Here is a 20,249-nt window from a genome sequence, read left to right on the forward strand (position 1 = left end):
GTTAGTAAAAAAAAAAGATCCCAAATGTTGCACACTAAAATGAGACTACACTGTATATGTTTGTAAAATCTAATTTTAGTTTTACAGATAACGCTGAAAAAATAATATTAATAAATAAAAAAATTCTGTAAATTTTTAAGAGATAATTTAAGGTTAACGTGGTAATATGGACGAGTGGGTAGTGACAATATTAATATTAGGTAATAAAAGAGGCCCAGTAAGCTCGTAAACTATAACTTAACTTTTATTTAAATATAAATCAATATTTAGCTAAGCTTAAATTACTGTCTATGAGAAAAAATTCAAATTTTTAATTGCTTCCCAGACGTCATGCTCATATTTATGTAAAGAACTGATGAGAAAATATTAATGTTATATCAGTAACGCATGTTGTATTCGCCATTAAAAAGTTGTTTAGCGAAGGTTTTTTTAAAAATTTAATTTATTTAAAAAATAAAAAGGCAGCTTTGTTTAATTTGCAAAGTTTTTACAAACCCACTCAAAATTCCAGGCCTAGAAAGTAGTAGAAAATTTTTCGAAATAAATATCGACACCCCAAAAATGCTTTTCCTGAGCTATAAATCATTTTGCTTTTGCATTTATTTTTCTTTTCAGAAAAATATATTTTTTGAAAATGTCATCTGGTGGCAAAGTGGCGATCGCAATCGTACCACTCGTAACCCAGGAAAAGCCCTCTTTAACTACTCCTTAAGTCCTCGTTAAGTCTTTTTAGAGTTATCAACATTTATTCGCTGTACCGCTCACCTTTCAGATATAGATCAAAACGCATTAAACAAAAAGTTTCGAATACTTACTTAATACTTACTCGAACTATCATTAAAACAAGAGATATTTGCAAAAATTGACTATGAAAACACTAGACATTTCGGGAATTCTAAAATAATTTCACTATTGTTTGTTTGTTTAATATTTATTTTAAATCCGTTTCCCTAATGACGTATCTCGTTGACACCCGATATATTTGTGTAAATATTTTCGGCGACAGGTATTTCGGCGCCCTACATATATCTATCAGTCGCTTATCGAATGGGCGAACACGCCCACCAGTAAATATTTGCTTAAAATTTATTTGTGTGGCGCTAAACGCGCGTTCCCCGTACCCAGGCATTGGTCTATCGCGATGGTAACCTTCTGAGCGGGCCGCTGGAGGCGCTGATCCAGCACATGGTGCCTACCGACTCCTACTATCCGGACAGGGCCTACTTGTTCGCATTCCTCCTCTCCGCTCGGTTATTCATCAAACCTCACGACCTCCTGGCACGCGTTCGGGCTCTCGGCGAGCGACAACAGGGATTGGGGAATCCCGTCGCGCCCAACGCCACAGGCCTCCAGGGTCAGATGAAGTTTGCGGATCGATTAGTCCAGCTCCTCGCCGAATGGACCGAGACGTTTCCCTACGATTTCAGGGACGAGCGAATGATGGAACATGTGAGGAAGATTACGCAACAGTGTTACGCGATTAACCCCAGTTTGAGGTCGAGCGTGTCTTCGATGCTCCACAACCTCCACCCGCGGCTCACGGCTCTTGAGGAATACGAGCAGTCGCTCGAAAATCAGGTAAAGGCACAGGACTGTTTACCATAGAAAAAAAATTAATAATAAAGAGAGTTGCAGATTACCTGGTAAGGCTGCGATAAGTGAGCGGTTGAAATCGTTAAGTGAATCGAAATTTTCACATTTTTGATTAGTCAGCTGATCGATCGCAAAGCGAATTTTATTTTTATTCTCTAACCTTAGTGTTTGATTTTTTGCATAATACAATGCTCTGTGTCTCTAAAAAGGTGGACGAGAAAAAATTCTTAACATCATATGAATAACAACGAGCTGAAGAAGTTTAATAAGAATTATGGTTTGGGTGGTGATTGTTTTCGCTTAAGAATGGACCTTATAATTAGTGTTGGGACTGGCTAATTGACCGTGGTCAATTGACCACTTCTTAATTGACTAGTCAAAAAATGTTTTAAATAACATCTTACAATTGCAGAGTGTTATCTATGATTATTTAATAATAATGTGTATTTTATAATAAATTATTATGCGTTTGTGATGTCCAATTTAGCGATTCAGGAAATCCTGATAATAATATCGAATCCATTTGGTTCTCATAAATATAAATAAATAAATATAAATTTCCTGGGCAATTCTACGGCCCTACTTATAATACGATCATCAGAGCTATGTGGCTTAAAAGTAAGACGTATTAAATTATTAGATTAGATTATGTGTTATTTATCGACTTCTATTAGCAGTTGCTTTTTATCACTGGAAGAAAATTCCCAAATTTTTAAGTAACCAGTTCACTTACACTGGCGAATCTGACTTAATATCGGAACCGTATTCAGCAGCGCTATCGTGAGCGACAGTTAAATTAATCATTTCAAAAATGTAAAATATAAAACAAACAAACAAAAAATATATCCTCTCGAATGTCGCGAAAGTTCTATTAACTAACTAACTGAAAAGTAAAGTAATGACCTAGTTTATAGGGATTATAACAACAAAAGTTTTCCGTTGTAAACTAAACAAATATATTAATGGTTGGTTCTTGTTGGTCGGCTAGTTTTCGTTAGTAGTCATAGGACGGAACCTTACAATAATTGAAAAATTAAATAATGGTGCCACCTAAACAAATATCAAATACAAATACCTATTATATCTACGGCGTGTCCCACTTTTGATGGTTTTACGGCGTACCTATTAATAAAGCTAACGTGTTGCGGCTTTCGTGGCGTGTTTTTTTTTTCAGAAAACGAAATGTCATCTAGTTATCTTTAATTTTTAAACATGGTAAATTTGAAAATTTTGCATGTTTAGACACTCTGTAGTTCGGCTGCGTGATAATTTATCTAAAAAGGGAAAACCTGGTCAGGATAGAGTTTTTTACGTAGGATCTAGTGGTGTAGTCAGATTTTTTCTTAAACTCACAAATTTTATTAGGCTTGTTAATTAGCGTTTCATAAAACACTGTAGTAGAATCAATATTTTATATGAAAGCGGATACCTTTTTCCTTCGTCTACTCAAAAAATTTTTTTAAGATATATGCTTTGTATCTCTGAATTTTTGAAAAGTTCGTAATAAGCCCAATAAAATTATTGCAAGACACACCATTCCAATCCATTAATAAAAGTTTAGTTTATGAAGTGTCACAACTAAAGTTCATAATGTAAATAATAAATTTTTTATTAATGAGTTTTATAAAATTTTGATTCTTGGGATATTTTGTGCATCAAAAATAATAAATAAATAAATTTACGGAAGTTTTGCTTTACCTGTCAAAGTTGACATTTTTTATAAAAAATCTTAAAAAAATTAGGTTATTTTTGAAAATATGGAAAACTTTTATTGGAAAAAGATGTATTTTTCAGTTTTCTACGACGGTACCGATTTTGAAAAAAAAATCGGTCAAACTTTGTTTTTCACATTTTTTTGCAACTTTGTTGAATACTGAATACTTTAATAAAACGTTTTTTTTTTGGGAGGGGGGGTCAAATCACCATGCAAAACGGGCATGGTCTGTTCATAGATATAAGAAAGTGACCAATTGCTTTTGAATAGGATTATCCAAAGGTGGTCATTAACATACAATGCAACATGATTATTACCTAAAGTTTCGGAATTTAAATTCAGGTAAAATTGTGGTCCCTAATAGAAAATAATTTTATACCTACCTGTGTTTAATATTCTTTGGTTTGGTATACTACTTAGTTTAAGTTTATTAGTAATCATTATTATTGCGTGTGTAATACAGCGTGTGTTGAATCGTGTGCGAATTATGCAAAATATGTGCGAGTCTAGTGTATCTCAGGAGATGCTCCCGCCCAAATGCAGAAAACAGTATTCTATTGAGACTAAGGAAGTTATAAACAATGTTTATTTAACTCTCATTGAACGTGGTGTCAGCAAGCAAGCACCTTCAGAAGAAACGGCTGCATTGACGAAAATTCCAACATCAACTGTATGAAAAATTGTGAATAATCCCATTTCAGCACATGGGTTTTAGATTTTAAAAAATTGACAAAAGGCAAGTTTTAATGGAATCTTTTAGAATTCGTAATTGGCGACTGGAATATCTAGAAAAAAATATTTACAGAGAACAAAAAAGGCCATTTATTTACTTGGATGAAAAGAGTTGAGTTGACTCAACTGATAAGTGTAAAACAAACGCTCCATCCAAAAGAGGTAAAAGAACAACTATTTTGCATGCTGGCACTAAAGATGGTTGGATTTCAAATGGACTTTCTCTGTCTGCGAAAAATTAAAGATTCTTCTCTGGATTACTATGAAGACACCACCGCTGATTTATTTGAAAGTTGGTTTAAAAACAAACTAGTTCCAAACATTCCTCCTAATAGCGTACAATGCAAGTTATCACAGTAGACAGTTGACTAAAACCCCTTCCTCATATGACACAAAAGCAAGCTACGTGTATAATAACCACATTTATTTTCACGAAGATTATTCCAAAAAGCAATTAATTGAGGTTCTACAAAGCTTCAATCTACAAAAGGAATTCGTCTCTGATAATTATGCAAAAAATCTAGGGCATACAGTTTTACCACTGTATATTTAATCCCATTGAACATGTTTGGCACCAACCGAAATCTGCCATTCGTCGTAACAATGTTTTTCCCCGTATTAACTCCAATGTCTTCAGACTTATAGAAACCGAAGTTTTTAACATCCCTCCACAAAGTTGAGCAAATTCTGTTAAACATATAAAAAAAGCAGAACAATCGTATATCCATATTACAAATAATATTTAGAACAGGCGATGATAGCGATAGTGATATTGATACATTATGTGAATAATTTTAAGTAATTTAAGTAGGTAATAAAAATAATTTGTAATTTTATTTTAGAGTTAAACAAAAATACATACATAAATAAATAAATATTGTTTAGTATCTTTCCTAATAAATCCCCAAATAATTAAATTCTAAGCAAAGTACGGACCTGTTCGGCCCTATTTCATTCTTACAGCTTGCCCGGATCTTTCCTTAATTCGTATCAGTTAGTCACTTTCTTATATCTATGAACAGACTTTACACCAAATTTCACACAACCAGAAGTTTTTACATATTTCACTAATTTTGAAAAATAGCTTATAATTTTAAAAATTATTGAAAATTAGAAATATATAAAAACATAGGCCATTTTAAAACCTCTTTTTAAAAAATGCCACGAGTTGGCTCAATGACAGTATTAAAATAAAAATAATTAAATGAATTATTAAATAGATAATTAAGAAAATTAATAAATCCATAAATTTTTAAATAGGAAATGAAAATTTTATTTTAAAAAATTGTCCCCTAGTTTCTTTTCTTTTTCTTCAGATTTAGAAAACTTTTATGAGAATGTTGTGTATATTTCCTTACATATATCACACAAACATTGTCGCATCACATACGGGATGTCTCACCAGAAACTTCGATCTGATATAGCGACTATAACTAACATAACTTAGAAGATTTGGGGGTATACTGTAATATTGTAATGTATGAATTCATTATTAAATAGACACTTAAACTAAGACATAAATCTATACATTTTCAAAAAAAAAATTATCGCGTCACATTTAACGTTATACTGTAATCAGTTATGGCAGTTATTTTGAACAACTCAATTTTTCCTCTATTAAATATATATTTTTATAACTTTCATTACGTAAGATTCTTTAAAGAGAAGGGCGTGTTTACGACATTTAGTAATTTTCAATCGTTAAGTTCAGGGAATATTCCAAAAAATACAACTGAAAGATCCCACCAAATATTACACCTTAGATACGAATCCACAAATAACTTAAAAACATTTATTTAATAATCACATATCGGCTTTTTTTAAAATTTTATGTTTATTATTTAAATTTGCTTTAATTAATGGAAAGTGCTCTAAACTTCAAGAAAACACTTTATGATTTTACAAATATTTCACGAATTCCACAGATAAATATTTCATAGAACAATTTTTTCTTTAAATGCACAATAGAAAACGCAAAATTAATATGGTTTTAACATTTTAAAACTAAAGAAAGTTTTTTTTCAAAGAAACTTCCACAGGCTACTGTAATACTATTTACAAATTTTTTGGAAACCTCAATTGAGCTCTGAAGAAGCCAACGTCAGTAATTACAATTTCAGTTAAATTTTATTACAATTCAATTTAAAATACAATAAAAAAAATTAAGTTGCCACTTTGAGTGGTAATGGTTATTTGCTTTTAAAAATGCTAAAACCAAATTAACTTTTACAAATTTTGACGATTTCTATTGGTACATTCGAAAATTTTCCTGATTTATATTTGTTTATATTAGGATATACCAAAATAAAGTTAGGTTGAAAAAAAGTTTTTTCCATTTTTTGAAAATTTAAGAACAAACAACCTTTTCCAATAAAATTGTTGGATATTTTCAAAAATAACTTTGGCAATGTTATTTAGACAAACGCTTGTGTTGCGGATGAGAACGCGTGCCCGGACATGTCCGAAGTATGTCCGAGTCCCGCGGTCCTCGCCCAACAGTTGACCCACGTCGAACTCGAACGATTATCCTTCATCGGTCCCGAGGAATTCGTTCAGGCGTTCGCGAAAGAGAATCCGCAGCTGGAGACGTCGTTCAAAGATATGAAAAAGACCCGAAACCTGGAGCAGTACGTGCAGTGGTTCAACCGGCTCAGCTACTTCGTCGCCACGCAGGTGTGCAAGTACCACAAGAAGAAGCAGCGCGTAAAAACGGTCGAGTATTGGATAGAGGCAGGACGGGAGTGCTTCAACATCGGCAACTTTAATAGCCTGATGGCGATCATAGCCGGTCTCAACATGTCCCCCATTTCGAGATTGAAAAAGACGGTAAGCGGGTTCGCGTGGTTCGCCGTGACACCATTTGATTCGGCTTCCGTTCGCAGTGGAGCAAAATCCAATCGGGTAAGTTTGCCATTTTGGAACACCAAATGGACCCGAGCAGCAACTTCAGCAGTTACCGGAGCACCCTGAAAGCGGCGATGTGGAGGAGCGCTGGCGCGACTGACCAGAGGCAGAGGATTGTCATCCCGTTTTTCAGCCTGCTCGTCAAGGACCTCTATTTCCTCAACCAGGGCTGTTCTAGCAAGTAAGCGCTCACAAATTGGTCGAGAAATTTTATAAATTGAATAAAACTACTGATATCCACCTAAAGTCACTCTTTTTGGGTCGACCAAAGCACCAACGAGGACTTTTGATGAAAAAGAAAACGCAAATTTAGTTTTAAACTACACTTTGTCTAGTCGACTTTGATCAAATTCAAGTCATAATTAACTTTCCCTTACTGGTAACAAGAACCGAACCTGAAAGCCCCGTTCCTAGATTGTACAGGTTGTCCCAAATTTGACGGGAATTATTGGGATCTCGGATACCGATTTTAAAACAAAATCCGGTATTTAGCTTTGGCAAATTTTTATGAAGGTCTAACCGCAGGCCTACCTCGCCTGGGTTTCTCTTTGTAACCCTAAATTAATAGATTCGCAATTCCACAATGACATTCCAGAATCATACTATGGTATTATTAGTCCATGCAGTGAAAAATACATTGTTACTTTAAAATGTTTGTTATAAATATAAATGAAGGAATAAATTTAGCTATAAAACAATGTTAGAATATTTATATAAAAAAAGATATTCTACATCAAAATAATGACTATCGTCACTGGCACTAGTCGCCTCTGTAAACATTTTCTTCTTCGATGACATGTTCTGCCCCGTTTTTTGCAACTAGAAGCAGATATATTTTCTACTTCACTTCTAATTAATTCTATTGCTCCAGAACTAAATTTCAGCGAGGTGTTCTTTCTTCTTAAACTGGGTTTCAGCTGTCCCCATATCAGTTCTATCGGATTAAAATTGCAGTGGGGTGGAAGACGGACGGACAACTTTGAATTCGCGCTGCATGGACAACTTGTCCACATTATACTTCTTATCGAATGTTACCGTCTTAAGAACTTCCAATAACTGTTCTTTGTGAAGGAATTTTTCAGTTCAAGCTATTATAAATTCGGTATTTTTTCCGTTTGTGCAGAATTGTTGCTGACGTTGTCCATCACTACAACACTGTTTGGTGGATTATTGAAAAACAATTTTTCAGAAAACCATTTTTCAAAGATGTCTGCTGTCATGTTTTTGTGGTAGTCAACCTTTGCTTCTTTGGCATCTTTTGCAGAAACCAACAAAGCATTACCTACCCAACTAGCTTCAGAGTCCGCATGTAGTATAAGAATTCGTTTGCCCCGCGAAATTACCACATCCAACTAATATTTCCTGCTGTTACCATCGGTCCATCCCTTCTTGATGGTATCGTGGGTATCAAACCAGGTCTTACCTAAATATATGATGGGGACGTTTTTAGCATGAATTTCTTCGATTTCTCTCAAATATCTTGTCCTCCACTCCATTATCAATTATCAGTTATCTACATAAGATTTTGTACTGCTTTCCTAGGAAAATATTTAAGAGTCATGATGTTAAACCTTTAAATTGGAAATCAGCTTAAGCTTTCTAATGTGTTTTTAATATTGAAGATCAACCTATCTAAACCGACTTTTTTTCTTGCCTTAAAAAAAAATAAATCAAATAACACTTTCCTAATGCAACTTTTTCTCCCCCACAAATTGACATTATGTTTTAATCATGACGTTTCGGTTTTATGTGTTGATGAGAGACAGGCCTTCATTTTTTTTTATTATTTTGAATGAGCTTGTCATTCAGAAAAAATACAAATCACACTTAATGACTACGAAACAATAACTCTCTAAAATTGACAATAGAACCAAATTAACAAAAAAAGTAGGGTAGCCATGAAACAAAAGCACTATGATATCAAACCGACTTGACGCATTTGTTCAATAGTATAGTTTTAATTACATTTTACTTTGGTGATTAATTGTTACAGTAGCAAAAAAAGATGTTTTTAAAAGGATATAAAAAATATTTTATTCACGCAAATCAAATATATATAAAATTTCTTTGAACCTGTAAAGATAAAAACGATAAGCCTTCGCAATTTTAATATTGCACGTTGAACGAACCAACCACGAATAGCTCTGATTTCTCAAACTAAATTGAGCCATAGTTCATTTATGTCATTCGGGTCTCACGATATAACTAATTTGTAAATACCCTCATATAAGTAATTCAGTGGATTTATATCTGGACAGGCCATTCTGGAGATCTACGATTTCCTTTACACTTATTTGGAAATAATGTTTTGATTAAGTGCGTCTGTTTTATTATTATTTTTTATTGATTAAAGAGAACACTACCGTGGCGTTAACGTTAAAGACTTTACTTTTGGATTTTTTGATCGTGTGCAGTCTCGCGTTAATGTTTCTAATAACGTGACTTCTGGGTCCTCAGAAGATTCAGTTACTCTACTTGACGAGATCATCCCCAGAAATGGGTGGATTTACTATTTGGATTGCAATATGACACAAGCTGGAGTGAGAGTTTTCTTATGTCTAGTATTTCTAACTGTTTTATATAATTGAGATCTTATTGGTCGCCATTTTTGGGATAGCTTCAGAAGGGATTTATGTTATTTTTTTTCCAGCAGCGTTGATTTTGGTAAATTAATGCATGAAGCTGTACTTTACAATTCAAGTGACTATCCGTCCTTTGGTTCTTGCAGAAAGTAAATTTATTGAGCATTCCTTTCACACAAGAGTAAATTAGGAGTGCAATATGCTTTGATAAGCATATTGCCATAAGCTGAATACATTGTTGTGGAAACCCCAATAAAGTAAACTATTGGATGACGTCAGTATAAAGTCACAACCGACAATCTGGTTGGCGTATTATGTTTTTGTCTTGTCTAACAATTTAGATTTTTTTTATAATATTTGATTTAAAATTGCTTGATATATGTTAAGCATTTTTGTTTAATTTCTCAGTCTTTACTCAGTGCACAAGCCTGTCACCTATCATAAGGTTCCGTGCTGGGCGCCTTTACTTTTTAGGGAGATAAAAGTGGTCGGTCTCCGTGTCGCACTTATAGAAGCGCATTAACCACAGTCCTGAAACAAGCGGGCTTGTCGGGATGTCGGGATAACTTGTAATAAGTTTTAGTTTCTTAAATACAAAATATTACATTGCATTACGTTACTATTATAAATGTAGAATTTAAGCAAGCGATGCTAAACCCTTATTGCTGACGTTAAAAAGTTATTTTCCGTATTTCAATGCCAACTTACTTTTCTTTTTTAAAATTGCATTTTTAAGGGTTAGTTTACATCAGTAGTGGTACTTTATTTAAAAAATACTATCTGTTTGTCTAAAAAATTCGTTGTCAGCAGTTTGTACGTTTTTTCTAGTTCTAGCTCTGCTTTTTAACAAGAAACCCTCTAATTTGAGATACAGTGTACAAAAGCTCTAAAAAAATAGTTAAACACACTTTTTCCGATCCATCTCCATTCCATTTTCCAAAACCGCCTTTTCGCCACTTATTGTAACGAAAACTACATCGAACCTTCGGGCATCGACCAACAAGTGACTTTCTGTTTCGTTCTTAACTATTGGTGTTTATATTTTGTCGGACGATTGTTTTGTTTCAGACTGCCCAACGGCCACATAAACTTCGAAAAATTTTGGCAACTGGCCAAACAGGTGACGGAATTCATGGCATGGAAACAAGTGACATGCCCGTTCGAGAAAGACCATAAGGTCATTTCGCTACTCCAGCACGGTCCGGTCCTGAACGAGAACTCGTTGGCGCTCGCAAGTTTCGACTGCGAGCCGCCCGACAACAACCAGGAAAAGGAACGATGCAAAACTTTAAAGGCGGAGGGCGGTGCTTCCAACTGACTTTTCGCGACGCCCTTTTATCTCCCGTTTTGTACATAGCTAATTTTTTAAGTCGTTGTAAATATCGTCTTCGTCCATTGATTTTTAAGCTTTTCGACAGCCATCCCCCAGTGCCGGACTCCCGATTTTTAACTAAAGTACCTTTTGCCATTGCTGTGGTTTATTTCGCCAATATACGTCAGTGATACCATAATTTTAATTATTAAACAGAGTCGGATTTGGGCGCTTCTGGCCTCTTATTACATTGATATAAATCAAATAAATATCTTCGAGTTATTTTTTTACGAATATTTTTGTACGTAGTGAGTACGTACACTGTTTCATATAGTAAGTGTATTAATGTGATCGCGTCTTTGTTACTTGTGTATTTAATTTAGAAAATACTCTATAAGTATTTATAATAAGGAAGCAGTTTTTATATACTTCTGATATTTTATACCTCGGTGTTTTTATATACGAAAAAAATGGAATATTTATATAAAATGACGTACTTAATAGATATAGCTATATAAATATACCTAATTTGTAACAATATTCGACCAATGTAACAGGAGTATTTGTGCAGCACCGCAACGCTTACGAACTCACGTGTCGCACACGCGCATGCGCCTTTAGATATTAACTGAACTTAAAAAGACTTAAACTCTTCAGTATTCTAGTCATTAGCTAAGAGTATTGCTTACGATGTATCTGGAGCTGCTAACTCGTCTAAATCGTTTATACCCTACCGATAAACGGCGTTTAGTGTACAAAATATAGCATCAAAATCAAATGTGTTTTTTTTACTACATGCTAATTTAGGTCATTAATTAGTTAATTAACTTCTAATGGTCACAACTCCATAAGGTCATTCGGACAGCTTGAAACAACAGGTAACTATTGATAAAAATCCCTAAAGGATGCCTTCATAATGAAAGGGTCTGGACTAATTCATCATCCTCCAGAATTGGAAATCCCATCCCATCTGGCCTGGTTACCAGCGTGAATATAAGACATCCGGAAACCGTGTGAACATACACATGTACAAAACACTATTTTACATCAACGACACTAATTTTAAACGTTTTCTATGGAATCGAGTCTGACGTCGTGGCAGCAGATGGGCCATATTCCGTCGAACGAAAAGAAGAAACTACTCTACCACATAACCTAGAATTCATTGTTTATTATGTTGCCGGGGATCGGAGTTTTTGGAACGGGCCCCGTGGTCAAAGTGCTGGTGCCGATTTTAAGAGAGAACGGATTCAAAATCGAAGCTATATGGAGCAAGATATTGCAGGACGCTCAAGCGGCTGCAAAAGAGTTGGCCGTGCCGTTTTTCACCGACAAAATCGACGATGTATTGCTTCGGAGAGACGTCGATTTAATATTTGTCTTGTGTTCTCCGAATTTGCACGCCCAGATTTCCGTAAAGGCGCTCGGGATCGGGAAACATATTGTTTGCGACAAACCCGCGGGACTCAATCAGGTCGACGCCCTGAAAATGGTCAGAGCGGGTCAATATTACCCCACACTGATATCGGTAATTAACCACTCGTTTCGCTTTTTGCCTGCTTTCTTGCACATGAAGAAAAAGTTGGAGGAAAATTATTTAGTATCCCCCATGACTTTAATTGATATTAGGATACAGTGTGGATCGCTGTTTGGCGACATTGACACATTCGATTGGAAATGTGATGACACCATGGGTGGTGGAGCATTGAATCTCATTGGTAGTCATATAATTGATTTGGTAACATTCTTAACCAATCAGAAAGCAGTTAGGGTGCATGGAATAGTAAAAGCATTTACCAAACATACCCACAAAATCAAAGGTATCAGGCAGATAACTGCACCAGACTTCTGTGCTTTTCAAATGGAACTTCAAAATGGTGTCCTTGTTACAACTACAATTAACAGTCACACAGTGGGCAGTACTTTCCAACAGGAAATCATGATTTGTAGCAGTACCGCTCACTTGGTTGTGCGCGGTGGAGATCTTCTTGGTCGGAAAGGAGACAAAAATGCAGAGGAGGTTATTTATTTAGATGTGGAAGATTTAAAGTGTCCTTTGCCTAATTCCTTTCTGCCCAAAACGTTTATCAAAGGTCTATGCAAGATGGTGTCCGCTTTACGTGAAGCATTTTTACCCGTCAATGAAAAGGCAGGATGGATTAAAGAGCCTGTATGCTCTGCGGCTAATTTCGAAGACGGGCTCTATGTACAAGCCGTTCTCGCGGCCATTAGGGAATCGTCGCAGACAAGACAATGGGTTAAAGTTAGCATTATGACCGAACAACCCGATAAAAACGAGCTGCTTAGCGCCGTCGTCAGACGAACTGCAATTTCCATGTCTTAAAATGTTTTAGATTAGGAATAAAGTTTACAATTTTTTTACTGTGAGAAATTTAGATGCGTGGTTATTTTTACAAACATTTATTTGCCTTTAATAAAATTATTGGAAATATAGACTCACTTTTTTTACACGATACGTTAAAATAAACGATTCGTTCGGGATCCGAGTGATTCATTCGAATCCTCCCCATTGTTACTGCTATTTAGAAAAATTCAAGAACGATATTTTGACATGAGGTAATTTATAATTTATAAAACAAATAATGAAAGTAAGCAAACCAAAATCCCATTATGCGCTTCAACGACGTATAAACCAGGGAATTAATCGATCGCCATTTTAAATATACATTTGGCATTATTATGCCGACGGGGGATATCGATCACCAGAGCAGCGCGAACGTAACGTTATGGTTAGATGATCGTTTTTAGATAAAATGGATTGCCTACTTATTAAAATCTTTTTGCTTTATTTAGGTAAGTTTGTAGATTGTGGGTGGTAGTGAAAGGTGACGCCTCAATAATTTGCAGTAATTCGCCAGTGTCGTCCGTCGAGGGTCCTAGAATTAAGCGATAAATTTACTGAAATACGTAAAGACGGCGCTTTCTGGTTAGTCAAATTTTATGCACCATGGTGCGGCCATTGCAAGCGTCTCGAGCCGATATGGGCTCAAGTGGCTCAAGCTCTATCAGGCAGGAACGTGCGGGTGGGGAAAGTTGATTGTACAAGATTCCCCTCGATAGCTGAGGAGTTTCGTATCGGTGGTTATCCAACCATAAAATTGTAAGTATAGGGCACTTCAGAAATAAAGTAGATAAGATATTCTGCCTTCAGTGTGAAACCGGATGGGGACCACACGTATCATGGAGACCGTACGAGGGACGAACTGGTGAATTACGCAATACGCATGTCCGGGCCTCCAGTACAGGAGGTCACACGCCCAGAAAGTTTCAATGGCATTAAAAGAGATAACCGATTATTTTTTATGTATGTCGGTGCTCGAGAGGGGCCTCTTTGGGACGTGTACTTCGATGTGGCCAGCAAATTGCAACCACACGGGTTTTTCTATTCAACCAATGAAGACATCGCTAAACAACACCTCGATGTCGGTGAATTGCCGGCCGTTTTCGTTTACAAGGAGAGCTTGCATTATTTTTATTCGGGTAAAATCAGATTCTGATGTCTCTTAATGAAAACAAAACAGGCATCCCATAGCATAATTGAAACAAAATAAATAAGAACTAAAAGTTCAGATTTTCACGAAATTATATATTATGACATGACAATTGTTTCGACAACACCGTGTCTTTATCAAATCATTTGTCGAAACAATTGTCATGTCATAATATATAATTTCGCGAAAATCTGAGCTTTTAGTTCTTATTTATTTTGATAAATGGATTTTGATCAAGTAAAAGCCACCTCAGTTCAATATTTGAAACATTTACTGCTTTTATTGGTATTTTTGTTTTCTCCAAACTCCACAACTTAGTTTTTGTAGTCATATAACCCTCACAGTTACTAGAGACATAAGGGCCCTGTTTGTCTATGGCCAATAATACAGGAACTTATGAAGCAACTATTTAAAAAAAAATTGGGAAGGCCCATTCGACATGCGCATGTGCAATATTTGAAATTTCGTTTTTAATCAATGACCTTGCGGCTTTCAGCAACCAATATGATTTAGGTGCGGCATTTTACGTCAATGTTTTCTTAAAATATGCCTAGATCTCATTAAATGTTCTGGAAAAAACAGTTAACTGTGGAAATCGTTGTTTAGATAGAAACTGGCGCAAAGTACAGGTTCGTGGATGACATGCATATAGAGACATGCGCGGAAAATCTTTACCTTCTCTATAATATTAGTGCTGTCTGCGGCGCATCAATTTTTACTGTGGTAGCATTAGGTAGTATTACTTATGAAGCAACTATGACAAAAATTTAAGAAATTCCATTTAACATGCGCATGGGCGACATTTAAAATCTTATTCTTAATAAATGACACCTGTACAATTTATAAATCTTCTGGATTCCTCCTGCGTCGGTTGTTGATAAATTAAACTTGCTAACGTTTCGCCAATCATTCTGTGGACTTCTTCAGAGCATAACTGAAACTAAACAACATAGCCCTACAATTTTGACCGCAAATACTAGCTTTCCCACGGGTAGAAACAAAAACCTGAAAAAGTAGGGAGGTAATCACCAAAATTGAGAACAATAGCGGAGACTGCTAGTATTCTCAGATTTCAGAGGTTTATATTGCGCTTATATAAAAATAAATCAATGTTACAGAAAAATTACGATAATGTCCAACCATGTAGCCATTAGATGGTAGAGTGATAAAAATTGATGGGCCGCAGGTGGCATCGATATTTTCGGAGGGAAGGTAGTAATTTTCCGCGCATGACTCTTACTGACTTAACAGTGATTTCCACACCATTAACTTGTTTTACAGAGGTCCAGGTATATTTCGAGAAAATACTGCCATGAAAATGGCGTATTAAAACTGATTGCTGATCTGTCAGAAGCCATGTTGGTTGTTGAATGCCGCATGGTTATTGGCTAAAAACGAGATTTTAAATCTTGCGCTTGCGCATATTGGATAGAATTTTCAAAATTTTTTTCATACTTTCTTCATAAGTTCCTGTATTACCACCATACCAATATCTATATCTCTAGTAGCTAAATAAGCTGAATTGATGGAATTTGATTCGCCTTTTTGTGTTCGCTTTTCCGTTTTTGATATTGACATAATGAGCTGCAGAATATCAATGGTTTTAGTCAGTTAAGATTTGTTGCAGTGGATTCGGGGACAAACGTAGAGGAAGCGGAAAATTTAAATCAATCGCTGCATCGGTGGGTCAATGAGGAGCGGTTCGAGACGTTCCCTAAGATAACGAGAGGTAACATGAACGAAATAATGCAGACGAACAAGTACATAGTGCTCGTCGTGGTGGAGGAGGACAAAATCAAACGAATCCCGGCTCATATGTTGAAGTTTCGAGATACCGTCGAGGAGTTGGTCAGAAAAAAACGGGGCAAATATCACAGGTATTTCCAGTTTGGTTGGGTTGGTAGTCCCGATTTGGCCAACAGCATCGCCATGGAGAAGTTACCCTTACCCCATTTACTTGTACTGAATTCAACAACGTACCACCATCATATTCCGGATGATGATCCGACCGAAATGACTGCCGAAGCGATCGATCATTTCCTGTGGCGTATCATTAACCGGAGCGTTCCGGCATATGGAGGAAACAGTATTCCCGTAAGGTTGTACAGGACGTATTTTGAGGGTCGCGCAGCACTTGGAGATATGTGGAAAGGCAACCCAATACTGACGGCCGTTATTTTCGGCCTGCCATTCGGGTTCTTGTCGTTGATACTGTACTCGATTTGTTGCGCAGACATCCTGGACGCAGACGACGACGACGACGACTACGAGTATCACGCAAAGCGGGAGTGAAATTAAGCCACACTAGCGGTAGATTTTTTATTTTCGTGTAAAAACAATTATACCGAGCGTTTCCTAGACTTAAGCACCTAATTTATTGAATAAACGTTTGAAAAATTATTACAAATCGTCTTCGTCAGAATCCAAAGCCGCGCGTCTCCGATCGAATTTTACCGACGTTTTTGATTGAGTTTGAGCGCTAACGTTTTCCAGTAGACCGATGAGATCTTTCTCCGTTATTTTGGCGCCGATCTGTCCCATCTGGGCCATCCTTAATAACATGTTTTGTACCATTTGGCCTTTGTCCGGTTTGCCCAACATCAGCGTGTTTAGTCTTGCTCGCGCGTCTTGATCTAAAATTTGCGATAATATCGAGTTTTTCGCATCTTCCTGTGCCCTGGCCTTGTTCTCTTGCGCCTTCTGCGACTCAGAATCGCCTTGCGAGGTCTAAAACCGAGAAACCTTAGCGCAAAAATGGATCGACTTAAGAATACCTACTTTAAAATTCGATTGCAGTTCGGATAGCCTCTGCTGCCTAATGGCCTCTAATTCGGGATCAGCCATTATTATGATGCCTTTAAAAGGATATAGTTATGATAAAAACCTAACCATATACTTTAAATTCATCATAGACCACAAATCTGCGCAGATTAACACAATTAGTACAATAGGATTCACAATAACTGTTGGGCTAGACTGCTGGATCATTTGCCCATTGCCCGCTTCCGTCGAGGGTATTCGCTTTTGGTTATAGAGCAACACGTACAAGGAAGAAATATAACCAATATTTGCTCAACTAGCAAAAAACAATTTTGACCGATACCAAAAAAAAAACCGACATCCCCCCGCTGCCACCATGGACCAAGCGGCCTCAACCGGCCTCCATACTGGCGTGAACGTGGAAAAACAATGGAGTCGGCGACAATTATCACTTTAAAACATTTACTAAACACTAAAAACACTAAATCCACCCAGTGGAAACCGATTTCAAAATGTTTGGGGACGATTACAAGGGATTCTGTAGGGAGTGAACGCAGGTTAAATCGCCGCGTGCAATGCTCCACCACAGAACCAATAGAAATTGTATTGTATAGGAGTGTTATCGAATTGTAAAGTCGCTTGTTTGTGAATGTGGTTTGTGATTAAGTCTGTCTGTGGTTAAGTAGCGGCTGTTGCACATTTACTGTAATTTTGTTCTTTAAACTTGAAAATACGTGTATCGCAAGCAGCGACGTTTGGTGTTAATTATTGATCAGTTTTCCATTTATGATGTGTTTTCTTTTCACAACGCAAATTCTCTAAAATGGAAGAAAATAGCAATACTCCTACTCCACTACGAAGAACGACGAGACGGCCAAAGCCCAGTCTCAAGGCATTAGAATCGATTACCATTTCGAAACTACAAGATGTGGTAATAGCATCACCCAGCAGCGAGGAAGAAATAAGTTCGGGTGAAGAGGGGGGTGATGTGAAACCGGTACTATTGCACAAACGCGAAACCCTGTCCGGAAAGGCAATTTTCCAGTTTCACACCCCCAAGAGAAGAGGTAATGTGATTCGGAAAGCTGTGGAGTTATCTAGGATGTCCGAAAGCTCAAGTGACATAGATTTCTCCTCCGAGGCATCAACTTCCTCAGATTCTTCAATAAAGGTAAAGGAAAAGAGAACTACGAAATTCAGCACCGTAAAAAAAACCAAAGGTTATAGTAACAAGGTCAGCACTGACTACTCAATTAAGACCGAGGAATATTTCTCGAATTTCGCGTCAAATAAAATCCAAACCTCAGATAACACTCTTGACAAACTAAAAACTCCGAGGCTGCCGCACTATGAGCTGAAGAAATTGCTGGCCAATAAGAAACTAACGAAGGAACACGCGGCCGCGATGGAACGCATGTCGAGAAACAACAAGAAACCTTTTCAAAAGTGGCTTTATCTGCTTCAAGAGAATTTCAGTTTACTGCTGTATGGATTGGGTTCGAAGCGAGATATTGTGAACACTTTTCGTAAAGAACACCTCCAAAAGCCACCGGTCTTGGTGGTGAATGGATTTTTCCCCCCACTGACCATTAAAGATATCTTGGATGGGATAATTGTGGATATTTTGGAGTTGGAAAATCCAGGTAATCCCTATGAGGCTTGTAACCTTATCGAGCGGGAATTTGAGAACACGTCTTATCCCTTGTATCTAATTATCAACAACATTGATGGTGAACCTCTGAGAGACCGCAAAACTCAAAACATCCTCGCGCGGCTCGCGGCCACTTCGAACGTTCATTTGATAGCGACCATTGACCACATCAATGCGCCACTCATATGGGACCAGGAAACCATGAGCAAATTCAACTATATCTGGTGGGACGCGACGTCATTCTCGCCCTACATGGAGGAGACATCTTTCGAGAAGTCATTAATGGAGCAGCAATCTGGAGCATTGGCTCTCTCCTCCTTAAAGAAAGTATTTTTATCATTGACACCAAACTCGAAAGCCATCTTTCTCAAACTCGTAAAATACCAAATTGAAAATTCAGGTCCCTATTACGAGGGTATGGCCTTCAAAGACCTCTACATGTCATGCAGGGAAGGGTTCATTATTAGCAGCTATCTGGCGTTGAGGGCTCATCTAAACGAGTTCCTGGATCATAAAATGGTCAAAACGAAGAGATCGTCCAACGACGGCACCGAGTATTTGGTTATACAGCTGTCCAACGATATTTTGCGCAAATTTTTGGACGACAACGCCGAATCCTAGCTTTGCAAATTTTAAAAAGACTTGTTCGGTGGTAACACTACCGGCGGATATCTAACCTCACGTGTATCCCCCTGTTTAAAATTTCTGAGACTATTAAAGTGATTTTTCATTATTTTTATTTACGTAAAGAATGCTCTTTATTGTCGCGGGCAGTAATTCATAGATACCCAGTAATTATGTCCTAGAACTCAATTTTTGTTATCACCTGATCCAGGCTTAAAGTAGAGACAATTAGTATACTATGCGACATATGTGGTAAACATTTGAGTAACGAGTTTATTTGGCCGGAGCGGAACAAGTACTTTATTAAACGCGTGACTTAAAAAGTTTACCAAATCTATGGCATACTATATTTTTTCTGCAATCGTTGGTTTTTGGGCACATTTTTGCAAAACAACACAAATACACGTGACTACTCATGGGTAATATCTCCGAATACATTCGATGTCTCCCAAACCCGTCGGTAATATTCTGGAAATGTCCGAACTGACTCGCAGCCGTAGGTTATAAAAAGGACGTCATGACACTCTTCAAGGTCAATAGGTGTATAATTGGGTATTTTATAGAAGGGAGTAAAAAAAAAATTTCTCACGGTCATTTGATAAATACAATAAAACTACTGGCTACTTAGTGCATAATCTGTCAGATTACCAAAAAACTTCCATGAAAAGTTCTGCATGGGACCGAGTATGGCTCGGTTGGTAAGGCGTTGACCTGGCCACTCGAACTTGCTGGAAGTTGTGGGTTCGATTCCCGCCAGAAGCCTTGTGATTTGGGAAAAAAAAATGGTAATTTTAACTGCCAAATTTGGTAATTGCAATATTTATATGAAAAAGGTACATGTAAAAATTGTTGCAACGTGTCTACC

At 36.8% G+C, this 20,249-nt stretch overlaps 5 protein-coding genes across 10 annotated transcripts in view; 4 read left to right on the forward strand and 1 right to left on the reverse strand.

Moving 5' to 3' along the window:
* The window catches only part of LOC132698758 (ras-GEF domain-containing family member 1B-like), a 151,901-nt gene extending 140,300 nt beyond the window's left edge, over positions 1-11,601 (forward strand). For all 6 annotated transcript variants that reach the window (XM_060664991.1, XM_060664995.1, XM_060664993.1 and 3 more), the window contains 4 exons: positions 1,126-1,578; positions 6,458-6,865; positions 6,922-7,124; positions 10,594-11,601. In XM_060664991.1, the coding sequence (XP_060520974.1) occupies positions 1,126-1,578; positions 6,458-6,865; positions 6,922-7,124; positions 10,594-10,843 (1,314 nt within the window). In that variant the 3' untranslated portion in view covers positions 10,844-11,601. The remainder of the gene's footprint in view (positions 1-1,125; positions 1,579-6,457; positions 6,866-6,921; positions 7,125-10,593) is intronic.
* A 397-nt stretch (positions 11,602-11,998) lies between these two features.
* LOC132697901 (glucose-fructose oxidoreductase domain-containing protein 1) lies at positions 11,999-13,279 on the forward strand. The gene has a single exon (XM_060663646.1). It carries the CDS (start codon positions 12,012-12,014, stop codon positions 13,179-13,181), a length of 1,170 nt encoding a protein of 389 aa, XP_060519629.1. The 5' UTR covers positions 11,999-12,011; the 3' UTR covers positions 13,182-13,279.
* A 110-nt stretch (positions 13,280-13,389) lies between these two features.
* On the forward strand, positions 13,390-16,744 carry LOC132698767 (protein disulfide-isomerase TMX3). The gene is made up of 4 exons (XM_060665008.1): positions 13,390-13,651; positions 13,706-13,958; positions 14,010-14,338; positions 15,977-16,744. The coding sequence occupies exons 1-4, from the start codon at positions 13,612-13,614 to the stop codon at positions 16,639-16,641; spliced, it is 1,287 nt and encodes a 428-aa protein (XP_060520991.1). The 5' UTR covers positions 13,390-13,611; the 3' UTR covers positions 16,642-16,744.
* Positions 16,660-17,285, reverse strand: LOC132698768 (programmed cell death protein 5). The gene is made up of 2 exons (XM_060665009.1): positions 17,128-17,285; positions 16,660-17,076 (listed from the first exon to the last, which is right to left on the reverse strand). Exons 1-2 carry the CDS (start codon positions 17,191-17,193, stop codon positions 16,750-16,752), a joined length of 393 nt encoding a protein of 130 aa, XP_060520992.1. The 5' UTR covers positions 17,194-17,285; the 3' UTR covers positions 16,660-16,749.
* A 440-nt stretch (positions 17,286-17,725) lies between these two features.
* Positions 17,726-20,193, forward strand: LOC132698766 (origin recognition complex subunit 2). The gene has a single exon (XM_060665007.1). The coding sequence runs from the start codon at positions 17,933-17,935 to the stop codon at positions 19,379-19,381; it is 1,449 nt and encodes a 482-aa protein (XP_060520990.1). The 5' UTR covers positions 17,726-17,932; the 3' UTR covers positions 19,382-20,193.
* The last annotated feature ends 56 nt before the right edge of the window (positions 20,194-20,249 follow it).

The sequence above is a fragment of the Cylas formicarius genome, unplaced genomic scaffold, assembly GCF_029955315.1.
Source record: "Cylas formicarius isolate icCylForm1 unplaced genomic scaffold, icCylForm1.1 PGA_scaffold_2__14_contigs__length_35257938, whole genome shotgun sequence".
Lineage (NCBI taxonomy): Eukaryota > Metazoa > Arthropoda > Insecta > Coleoptera > Brentidae > Cylas > Cylas formicarius.